The 12,514-nt window shown below is 40.3% G+C and overlaps 1 protein-coding gene across 8 annotated transcripts in view; it reads left to right on the forward strand.

The window, feature by feature from the left end:
* Positions 1 to 12,514, forward strand: part of LOC134528333 (A disintegrin and metalloproteinase with thrombospondin motifs like) — a 421,345-nt gene that overhangs the window by 368,986 nt on the left and 39,845 nt on the right. For all 8 annotated transcript variants that reach the window (XM_063361874.1, XM_063361870.1, XM_063361869.1 and 5 more), the window contains 4 exons: positions 6,026 to 6,272; positions 7,643 to 7,763; positions 8,404 to 8,533; positions 10,519 to 10,661. In XM_063361874.1, coding sequence (XP_063217944.1) covers positions 6,026 to 6,272; positions 7,643 to 7,763; positions 8,404 to 8,533; positions 10,519 to 10,661 — 641 coding nt within the window. The remainder of the gene's footprint in view (positions 1 to 6,025; positions 6,273 to 7,642; positions 7,764 to 8,403; positions 8,534 to 10,518; positions 10,662 to 12,514) is intronic.

Below are 12,514 nucleotides of genomic sequence, written 5' to 3' on the forward strand. Positions count from 1 at the left end.
CTGTTCGCGCCAGGAATGGTGGCACTCTAGCTTCTCCAGTTCTCGGGCTGATGGGAGGGCACTACCACCCGCAGCTACGGGCGAATGTTTGAAGGTTACTGGCTACAGAAGCAGGCATACGCGCTGAGTCACTTCCCCGCTCTCCGGCATGGCCCAAAACCATCGCGTGAAAGAAGTAATAAACATATTTGAATTAATGAGTGCAAATGAAAGTAAATTTATCAATTAAACTGTGGATTTCATTTCACTCCTTCTTTGTATCCATACAAAATAGTGATAATTGAATAAAAATGATTCCATTTTATTCATAAAAGTATGCAATCATTTCATCAATGTTTTGTTATGACGTTGTCACGTTAAGCTATCGTCCGTAAACCGACTTTACAGACAACCAATTTTTTTTATATATAGTTTAACCTTTCGCTCTGCAAAATAGAATGATTCGATAGTCGACGTAGCTGATCCGGCAGCTAATTCTAGCGGCGGGTGCGGAAACTACGTGTGGTTCCCGTCAAGAAATGTAGTTAAAAAAAACAGTTTATCACGCTCGGCATTATTTCAAAGAATTCTACTTTAAAATTTCGTGTCCGAGTTTCGTTCACCATTCCTGGAGCAGACGGTACCAGGCCCTTCATCGGGATCCCGACCATTCACCGGCACCAGTTTTCATCGCAGAGAATAATGTGGTATCTTGACGTCGAAGCCCGATGTCACACGAATACTGAGTCCACACACTGATATTGGCGTCAAACTCCTGGTAGGTACTACACCGGCAATTTATCGGATTCCGATTGAATAAGTTACTAACATGCTATCGCAGCGCAGTTATAATTTGGCAACGTACAATACACATGGCTATAGTTATATTTGCATGTATGAATTGCGTTCAACGAGATAATACTGAGTGTTTCTTACCAAAATTGGCGCATGATTTTATATTATAATTGACGTTTCGTTACAGAATTATTTTTTAAACCATGTAAACGATAATACGATTTTCAGTAATTGGACTTTATTTGGTTTTTCCATGCTTATTAATGCGCGCAGAAAAGATTGGAAAGCTATTCAGGGAACGGTTTTGCAAGTAACTTTGAACTGTTGGGGGTACTGGGACAACACAAAGCATAAATGCCCGGGTAAGAATCCGAAACCATTATTACTGCGAAAACTATTTTGTAGTGATACAGTTGATGCATGTAAATGTACAAATTTCCAACTATTTGTAACATTTCTTTAATATTTCTGTTCCATTAAAAATATTACAGTGAAGAAAGAATTCTTGTTTTATCTGAGGGGCATTCTTCGTCAGGGGTGTACGCATTGTTGAAGATGTGGGGATGAGGGATATATAGAAATCTCAAAAAGAAAAAAAACAAACTTATTCCCACCAACAAAAGGAAACAAATTTGAAAGCAACCACCAGTAAAAGTGGTTCCAATTCCCCCCCCCCCCCCCCCCCCCAACCCGTTCCACCCTGGAAATGAAATACGTATGCTCCTGTTCGTCTTAGAAAAGTGCATAATAGCTTTACTGCATTTCCTCACTCTGCACATTGTGAATAACCACGCAATTCATTCACGCTGAACTGATGCATACCTAACATTAGAATTTGCCCTGTCGGTTTATTGCGAAGAAAATCGAAAAAGACTCTGCGCTTGTATTTTTAAACCTCAGCCTGTGCGCATTCTTTCGTGAAGTAGCTGTAAATCCATAACCTGTCTGGCAGTTCAAGGCCCCAGTCATTAGGCGTCAAGGACAGGAAATCGTGTTCTCAAGGCGGTCACCTCCGCCCCGTACACCAATTGGCTTAAGACCTGGTGTGACTGATTACATTCTTGAGCTCTTAACGTACGTATGTCAGTTTGCCACAGGCTACATGTAAGGCAAACAGGCGTCATAAAAAATAACTGGAACAAAAAAAAACTTTGCCAGTAACTGCATTAAATATTACGTACCTAACCGTCGAATGAAAAATCCACGGTAACGTCAACAACTAAATAGGAGACATAGCCGTGCGGAAAAAAAACGGGAGGGGGTCGTATGTAACCTGAAAGTGCAAATATGTATTTTGCTCCCCCCCCCCCCCCCTCATTTCCCACATTTACATTATTTATATTAAACAAATACTTTTCCACAAGAAAAAATGTATGAGACTTTTTTTATTATATTTATCTGGTAATTTTTTTTCACATCATTTCAAACCTTTGCTATTGCAATGTCCATTAACGTATCAATAAAAATATCACCCCGCTATAAACATGATTCTAATATATCAAAATTTGTTTTGGTCTCTTCACTCTCAGAATACTTGGCACGACAGTGATAGGATAAGTATAAGTATGACTGCATATAAATACATTAATTAACAAGTACGCATTCTGTTTAAATTTCCAAGTGATTCGTGTATTCACGACACTTGGATAAGCACAAAGCTTCAGCTGTTGTATTCCGATCTATCACCCTTTAACCACGAATTTTGAAACATTCTGTGTATGTGTTATATAGACATACACTAACACACCCAAATACACCCACCCACACACACACACACACACCCCACACACACACACACACAACCTCAGAGGTAAAGAACACCGTGTCCATTTTTTTTAATGAAATTTTAACTATACCGGCCACGCGTTGCTGTGGCTCAGTCTGGTTAAATTTCACAATTTTCAAACTGAAACTTCTTTGGGCGCGATGAGAGTAAAAATTTCAATTTCAATTTCAAGGCCGAATTCTAATGCAACGTTTTTGTGAAACATTGCTTTGAAACGTTTCTGATTTCATATATATATATATATATATATATATATATATATATATAAAGAGAGAACTTATAATTCGAGGTTTGAATTGCCAAAGAAGTTTCACTACCATCACCATTATTATTATTATTATTATTATTATTATTATTATTATTATTATTATTATATGAAAACATACGCGTTTATGAATGCAACGTGTTGTCAAAATTTTCAAAACAATCGATGAAGAAATTGCGGTGATTTTAAGATTTTGTACAAACGAGCATTTTTACATTTTTATTTATTTATTTTTATTTATATAGATGGTTAGCACCGTGTCCATAATATACCTTTTTCGCTCTATGTATTGGTATAGAGCACTAAAACCATTAAAAAACGAAGTTAAATTTGTATATACAAATGCCTACAACACTTCTTCCCCCACAAAAAAAAATGTTTTAAAAAGTAACCCAAAAAACAGTTTTTCATCTAATAAAGAAATTTAAAAAAATAATGTTTAAAGTTTAATACAGAAATTTCTACTACTAGCGAAGAAACATAAAAATAAATAAAGTTGAAACAAATGGGAAACTTGGTCTCCTGAAAAGTTACAATGTAACTAGTTTTCGATGAGTTCCCTCGTAAGACAAACAATGACAACGGGCAGTTGAACACGGAAGTATCGGATGGACAGGGAGGAAAGCGCGGACAAGCACAGAAGTAGAAGCGACTGACGGATGTGCAAAGAAGCGACACTGATTAAGGCCCCTGCCTACCCGGGCACACACACGGTGCGCAGAGCTTCACAAGAAACCACGCTGTGTAGAAACGGTTCAGAGTGGCGCCTGGTTGCGAATAACGTTTAAGACCACTCTGAAGGCGGATGAGCAGTTCTATTTCAGTTTCCAGTTTTTAAACCGTAATTTTAGGATCGCGAAAAGGTCTAAAACACTAAAACGCGTGTTTTTAGACACGAAAGCACCCTAGGGCAGGGGTCGGTAAACATTCGAGTGAGATGAACCAAATATTAAGTAAACAGATTCTACAATTTTTTTAGAGAGCCGCAACATGTATTTTCTCCGTATCTTTATGGATGCGATAACAATAAACAAAGAGATAAAATTAAAAATTGTTATCAACAAATTAAACATAAAGTCTTAAAAATAAAATCTACTTAGAAAAATAAACACGTAAATGTAAAAAATATATATATATATATATATGATGGACATTACTAGAGCTCTACTGATAAAACAAGACAACTTAAATTATTCCAATTAGTTAATTAATTATTAAAATAGAAAAACCCCCGGGCGAGTGCGATGGCAAGTGGAGTGCAGGTTGAGAACCTGCGCCGTGATTGGGCCGTTTCATTTGGTCCGTGTGATGCGGCAGAGCTGTGAGTGGTAGAGCCGCAACATCCTATGACAACAGCCGCGATCTGCCGACCCCTGCCCTAGGGGCTTGCATTACACCTTTATCTTCACTCCCCCGCCATACAATGTAATGGATGGTTAGCCCGTGCACTGGGAGAAGACTGCGCGCCAGTTCAGAGCGAGCACCGCCTCGCCAACACGGATACGCCCCTTGTCGTAACGGCGCGTGCGCATATCCGCGCGCTGTTATTTTTATAACTCAGCGGCCGGTGTTTGCGGCGCGCGGACCCAACATGGCGGCGCCTCGCAGAACCGGTTATGCGCGAGGCCACGTCGCGTGCAGTTTCGCTCCTTTTCCTTTCTTTTCTTCCTGCCGACTGCCGGCAGTTCACATTCTCCGCGCGGAGTGAATTCTTAATGCGGACCGATCTGTTGGGTAGTTTCTAACACAACAAAAAAATTGGTTGTCCGTAAAGTCGGTTTACGGACGATAGTTTAACGTGACAACGTCATAACAAAACATTGATGAAATGATTGCATAGTTTTATAAATGAAATTAAATCATTTTTAGTGATTTATCACTATTTTGTATGGATACAAAGAAGGAGTGAAATGAAATCTACAATTTAATTGATAAATTTACTTTTATTCGCACTCATTAATTCAAATATGTTTATTACTTTAACGAAGAGATTATTTTAACTATAACTTTTATACATGTTTCCTATTTAACTTCTTCCAATCTGTGTTATTCTGTTAAGGATAGGACGATGATAGGAAAAGTAGGAAACGAATAGGGATGTTTTAAGTTTAATGTGCCTCGAAAAAGTCAAATCGATGGTTGTTCCAATCGAGTGGAAGAGAGATAAATGCGGCGCAAGCGTACAATGAGTGTAAAGGGACACAGCGTAACGGGACAATGTGCGTAACGGGACAATTTTTCGTGCGTGCAGCCGGCGTTCATCGATTTATTAGACGTTGTCACGTCAAAAATAAGTGATGATCAACTTTACGAGATGGGAACCCTTGCAAGAAAGTGTTTTCAGCTTTACGTGTGTCCGTATCTTGTAACCATTGACGTTCGCAAGGGGAGTAGAGGAAAATGTTTACAGTGGGATAAAAATTTGCAATACTCAGTTAAGGCAGTAGGTTGTTATTTTTTGAGTGATGTAAGCTGAGCTGTTACAACACCTGCAACTTCGACTGCGTGAGAAGCCCCGTCGCATACGTCTACTTCTGTAGGTCCATGGTCCGTGTGTTAGTGTCGATGGCGACGTAAGTTCATTTGCATGCACGTGTTTGCATTTTAATTTTTATGCAATTTTTATTTTGGGAAATCCTTCCCCCCACCCACCCCCCCCCCCCTCCCCAAGGAATAAAAATCCCTGTTTCCGCCACTGCTTGTAGCAAGTTATAAGTGCTGTGTACTTGGGTGGGACGTGTTTATCTGGCTTTGTGTTTAGGAATCTCCCAACATCGCGCACTTTCTCCAAGTCCCCAACCGAAGCCACATGTGTTGTTCTTACACGTCATCCGTGGTTCGGGGTTTGTGTTCACCCCACGATACACTCATTTTGGGTTATATAGGGGGTAGTGGTGTCTCGGGAGGAATAAAAAAATATTTTAAATATTATAGCCGGGGACACGAGAAATCTCCCGGCGATCGAGGCCTCCACACCCCGTGAAAATTTTGGCACTCGGACTCTGTGTCTTCCTCTCGAGACAGGAATTCGGGACTTTACCGGGGAGCTAAAAAATTCTCCCGGCGATCGAGGTCTCCAAACCTGGCGCACGGGGGTTTGTGGGCAGTAATTTAACAAAATTCTCCCCGCACCGAATGAGACTGGAGTGTTCGCTCCTGAAGACCTCACCGGGGGTGGGGTCCGTGTGTTCCCTGCGCAGGAGGGCACGATAGGCCACGACCTGGTGGTGAGGCCCGTGCCGGCCGGCGTGAGGCAGCACCTGGACCAGGCGGACGACGACGAGGTGTTCCTGGACGAGGAGGACGAGGGGCTGGCGGGCGACGTGGCCGTCAGGGCGGGCTTCCCGCTGCGCCGCAGCCGCCGCAGCCGCGCGCCCCAGGGCCGCCAGCACATCGTGTACCGGCGCAGCGCGCCCGCCGACCCGGAGGACCCGCTCGGCGACTACGGTAGCGCGCCGGTCACCCTGCCTCCCGGCTCCCGGCCCCCAGCCCCCAGTCCCGACTGACGGCCTGCACTGCACTCCATGACCAGGGACACCTGTATTTCGCGAATACATTTCGTGTCGAGGTATTTCACAAAATACTGTAGCTTTTCTCCTGTGGTTATTTGCTGAGGTCGGTGAGAGGGCCAATGAGAATGTGGTCAACCGTACTGCTGCACCCTCACAATATTTGCCACGACTCTCAGAAACAAGCTACAGTGTTTGTGTGAAATACCTTGACATGAAATTAAATCGCGAAATACAGGTGTCCCTATTCATGACGTGTTTACAAGTTACACAACAGTATTTGTTCTGTCAGAATATCCAGCTGTCAGTCTGAAAAAAGGCCCACAAAGTTTTGCTTCCATAAAAAGTGCGATTCCGTCTTTTAACGTCTGGCTTGGTGATAATTTTCCACTACCTACCAAAGAGCCGACCATCCCCTCCCTTAGCTAACCTTCTTTCGGACAATTTAACTTACTTGTTAACCTTTCTTCGACAAACTACTTACTTGTTCTTAGCCACATGTAGACGTTACCGAATCGCACAGTTACCTCGCCCAGGATTTGAACCCAGGAACCCTCGAGCCAAAAGCTCGCCGGTCTATGGAGGTCAGCGCTCAACCACTGTGGTCCCATAGTAGATGTAAATGTACTGCACTAAATTCCAAAACACCAAACTAAAATTAATATTTCAAGAACACAGTTCTTGGTTTTATTATTGCCTTTTTTTGAAGACCAGAATTTAGAAGGGCTCAAATGTAGCCCAAACTCATATAATCATTATCTCTTAATTTTAAACGGTTGTATTCCATTGCCAAAGCATAGGCAAGAAAACCAAAACTACAAAAAACCACAAAGGAAAAAACACAAGAGAATGACACTGACATGGGTATCAATCATTAAGCCATATAAAAACTAATGACAAAGAACAAAATCACCAGGACTGGACAAACCGACAGCAACTTAGGATTATAATTCCTTGTCAGAAATTTAACAACGAAGGAAAACCAGCAAATAATGATACCAAATATCAAATATCGTTGTAGAGTAGGATCCAAATAAAGTGAACGATGGAGTATGATGGCAGAATGCAAATCCAAGACTTTTCTTATGTTTGATGATGGAAAATGGCAAGTCAAATTCAAATCATATGTATGTTTAACAGTTGCCATTAAACGTAAAATATTATACTTTTATTTACATATAGTAAATATACTACAATGTAAATACATTATTAGAAATATCTTCAGATGCCGAATTTTTTGCAGCTCTAAGTTATCGACATCATCTGTGATATACTGAAATATATATTTTTAACTGTTTGTGTTTGCAGCGTTCATGGAGCCGGATCACCTAGCTAAGAAATACCGGACCAGGAGATCGGTGAGCAAGCGAGAAGCGCCATACGTCATCTATCCGGAGATACTCGTCATCGTGGACTACGATGGCTACAGGTCAGCAAGCCCGTCAGCAGTGTTTTCTAAAAGGAGTGAATACAGTTTAATGTCTTTAACCTGGTATTCTGTGCTTCTGCACATTCTGTGATCCTACGCCTATCGAATCAGCCACGTTCAGCTTTGCTTTTTTTTTCGGTGTACTCTGACTGTTGACCTTGGCCGCTAGGTTGCATTACTTAGCTGCTGGCGTTTTTAGTTCACTCGGAGTTTATTGTTACTGTCAGTTTTAATTTCAGTGCAGTATTTCCTGTTTTATAGGGGATGTCTGATTATGAATAGCAGTTAAGAGCGATTGCAATTTCTTATGGTAGTTTCATTTCATGGTTTATTTAATCAATATGTTTTTTTTTTTTTGGTCAGCAACAAAGGCTAAAACATGTGTTTTCGGGCATGAAAAACTTGGTATCTACACAGCATTGTAAATAGAGTCGCTGCTGAAAGTCCCACAGAGGTGCACTACTGATGTTAAGACTGTACATAGTTCTGTGTCCATTCCATAGAGGCGAAGTAGCGTGAGATATGCAAGCCGGTCTTGCCAAGAGCTCGCATTTCCAACCAGGCGGCTCCTTTTACGTTTCACTTTGTGATTTCTGCGATGCTGTACAATATTAATGAAATAAAATTGTTTTGTTTCCAGACTCCACGGCGGCGACAACGTGCAGATCAAGAGGTATTTTGTGTCGTTCTGGAATGGCGTTGATCTCAGGTACAAGCTCCTGAAGGGACCGAAAGTTCGCATCAGCATAGCAGGGATTATAATATCCAGGGTACGTATGGACTGAACTATCTAGTACTTTCCATGGCATGTAAGTGTTACTGCCAGAACATTGCAGTGCACATAAGAGTGAAGGCTCTGTTACTGTAAAATCAAGTAATCCAACTTTTAAATAGTAAGGACAAGTTAAAAAAAAAAACTAAAAATTATAATATAGCAGACTAATTTTATATCTTGAATGGTCTTTTTAATATCACCAAATTCTCTTCTATTTCTGATTTTTAATGTGCAACACCTTACCTCTCGGTGCACAGCATTTGGTGGGAGTAATTTTGTGAATGGAACGGAAATGTGTAACCACGGTGCTGCCATCTGTGGCGGATTACGCGAACCAGAGTTCACAAAGCCAAAGGAAAACTTTATGGTATTAACTGTTTAATGAATTTTAACAAAATGGGCAGTAATTTAACAAACTTCCTTGTTGAAAATCATGTCCAAAACCAGGGTTTAGAATTTTTTTTAAGCCTTTATCGCTTTTATCAGAGCCATTTCATTATATAGTTTAAAATTTTGTCTGTTAATGAAATGATTCAATAGTTAATGTAGCTGCTCAAGCAGCATATTCTAGCAATGGTTGCGTAAACTACATGTGATATTATACGTGTGTTTGCAACATGGGAACACATGAATTTGCTCGTTACCGAGGTTAGATAATACACATCTCTGGTGAGTATTGTAAGACTCGCTCACAATTTATCTGCTAGGCATTGGCTTGGCCGCGATGAGCGCACATAAACAATGAGTCCATCCTTGTTGGACTGAGTCACCACATTTGTGAGAGGGAAAAGGCCACTGCTGAAAGTGTCGTCTTGTTTTGACTTCAATCCACTTGGCAGTCCAGTCAGAGATGCCGAAGATGGCGAAAGTGTGAGGTCGGTGCCCAGACTAGTGGCTCATTCAGAACAATAACAGTGACAGGAAGTGTCTCAAAATGTATTCTCACCATAGCAGTTGCAGACCTCGCGGTCTGACCGCTACATCCGGACATCGGACCGTGGGCCCACGTAGAGTTCCACCCGTTACCTCTATGTATAAGATGCAAAAACTATGGGTTGATTGCCATAGAAGTACATACAGTACCTGAAATCGAGAAATAGGAGGGGGTTGTGGTCGGGGTTCGTGCCAACGCTATGATGAGGGTGATTCTAAAAACAACTTAGTGAGTAATTAGATTAATTATGTTCGGAAACATTGGTTCGAATCACTGTGGAAGCAGTTACAGCTGTGTTGCCTGGCCAGCTCTCTTTATGCCAGTCGTTGCCATTTACTGTAATTTTTTGTAAAAATATACATTCATAAATAAGAGTGTCTTTGTATTTTTTTAAATACAAATCTACAGTTTTACTCAGAGCTGGAAGACATTTTGCCAAATTGGCTTTCAAAATTAGAGTAAAATATCTGTGAACATATATATATATATATATATATATATATATATATATTTATTTATTTATATATATAAGCGAAAAATTTAATAAATTTGAATACAACTGTACATTTTATTTAGAAAGTATATATATATACTTTCTAAATAAAATGTACAGTTTTATTCAAATTCATTAAATTTTTCACTTTTTTTACCTTGGACCAAAATAACAGTAAAACCACTATCTCCATCCCTCAGAGGCGGAATACAGGACTGAATTTTGGAGGGGGGGCACTGGAAGTCAAAATTTTTCCTCCCCAATAAAATCAGGGGGAACGAGATGTAATATTGAGATACTAGTAATTGAGTCTAAGATACTGGATCCAGACTAACTTGTTTATATCTTTGTAATGTATTTAATATAAAAACAGTCCAAAATTTACTTCAAAAGGTTTTTTTGTCCATTACATATTTTACCCTTCCAGGGGGAAAAGGAAGGGGGTGGGGGGGTATGACCCTGTGCTGCACCTCTTGCACTCACCTGAAAGAAGCGTCTTCCTTGTGCACGGAGTGAGAGCCAGACAGTGGCAGTGTGGCAATGCTGGGCGCAGGGTCGAGACGCGACGCCCTACCTGGAGCGGAACCGCGTGGGCCGCGACGCCATCGACTCGGCCGCGGCGCTCACCGACATGGGCAAGTACCTGTTCCGGGAGAGGAGGCTGCCCGTCTACGACATCGCCGTCGCAGTCACCAAGTAAGACGAGCCCGCCACCTCCGCCAGACCGAACTGACACTACTGGTGCCCATGGCAACACAACTCTTATCTGTAGATTCATATGGGACGGTGTTATGCGTAGGGACCGGAAAAATTCCCGGGTTCAATTCCCTCCGTGATGAACTCCATAGTTCCGCGTACACTCGGTCAAATGCCACCCACTCATTGACTGCTGTGTTTTGAGACGTCCCAACGTAGAAGCCTGTGATTCGATAAAGATTTGGTCGGGCGTTTCTCATTGGCCCAGAGTCATCCAGGTTAGTTGTGAACCAATAGCAGAGGCAGCACTGAGGTATAACTATTTGCATTTTAGCCTATCGCGAAATGAATTCGCGAATTTTTCCGGTCTCTGGTTATGCACAAATGAGTTAACCAACAAAAGGAAAAAAAAAAGTTATTGAAATAATTGTGTAGGTAAAATGACACTTTTAATTGAGATAAAAAAATTTTAACCGACATTCCTTGCTACTGTGCCATCTTGCGACCAAACATTCGACGCACTGCCACAATACCGGTTATTGTGTGTTCAACTTTGAGCTCAATTTACTCAGTTGAAAATGTTTGTGGGTTGAACCATTTTTACATAACACCGTCCCATTAAGACTGCTTTAAAACTCATTACTTCATCTTATATTTACATTTATATTTACAACTAAAAATAAAGTATTTATTAGGGATGTGCCAGTCAAATCCTCAAATCCAATCAAATCCCATAAAATTCTTAGTGTTCGAAGTATTCTATATTCAAGAAAAATATTAGAGGAAATAAAGTAAAATAAAAAATTCAAAACTGATTACTTATGAAGTTGACTAGGTTGATTATTTCTTCATACCTATGCTGTTACTATTACACAAGATATTGAACTTTTAACATATAATTATATAAATACATGAAAATATGTATTGATTCTTGAATCTTAGTTTGTGAAATGACCATTTAAAGGGTAGAGTGTTTAAACACTATAAGTTAATATTTTTTAATTTATTGTACATTAATTTATGTTGGACACTTGACACGTAGATTTGGATTCGAGGGGTATATTGGAGGTACTCTCTGGGATTCGAATTTGAGATTCGTATGCTTGAAATTTGGGATTTGACCCATCACTGGTATTTACACTGCACACCACACATATGTGAGAAAGTGCCACATAAAGTAATTTAACAGCGCTATTAGAGTGTTCTGTTATGCTGGAGACGGTGTGGTGGTGTACCCTCACCCCACCCTCACAACCACGTGTGGTCTTGAATTCAATAGTGACACATCCTTTCCTTATGGCGGTCAGGCTCACAGATATGTGGCACGTAGTGCACAGACATGTAACATAAAAACATGTGTAACAATCCTGGAAAATTGATAACTTTAATTTATAGTGCTTGGGATCAGATTTTACAATGGCCAAAATAGAATAAAACTTTGGAGCTGTGTCCAAAAATCTCAAATTTCCCTTGTGTACTGTATTACCTCTACATGTGCCAACATATCACGGTTTTGGCCACCTGCACCAGAAACTTCTGTAAAGAGAACAGGATGTAATTTTTAAAATATATATTTATATTATTCTTTAATGTTAAATTGATACATTATAGCAGAACTTTACTGATATAGGACTTGCAACTCATTTTAACTATTATAGTTAAAATTAAAATTACTTAATAATGCTTTTAATGAAATTGAATGTTTTGATGTGACTGAGTGGTGGTATTAACTCAAAAACTTATCTATATTTGTCACTTCACTGCATAACTTCCCACACCCTTTTATTAAGGCAGTGAATATGGTCAAGCAAGTGTGTGTATTACGTGAGTTAAATTGGTCCCTACTGCAGTGA

Source organism: Bacillus rossius, chromosome 1 (genome assembly GCF_032445375.1).
Source record: "Bacillus rossius redtenbacheri isolate Brsri chromosome 1, Brsri_v3, whole genome shotgun sequence".
In the NCBI taxonomy this organism is placed as follows: Eukaryota; Metazoa; Arthropoda; class Insecta; order Phasmatodea; family Bacillidae; genus Bacillus; species Bacillus rossius.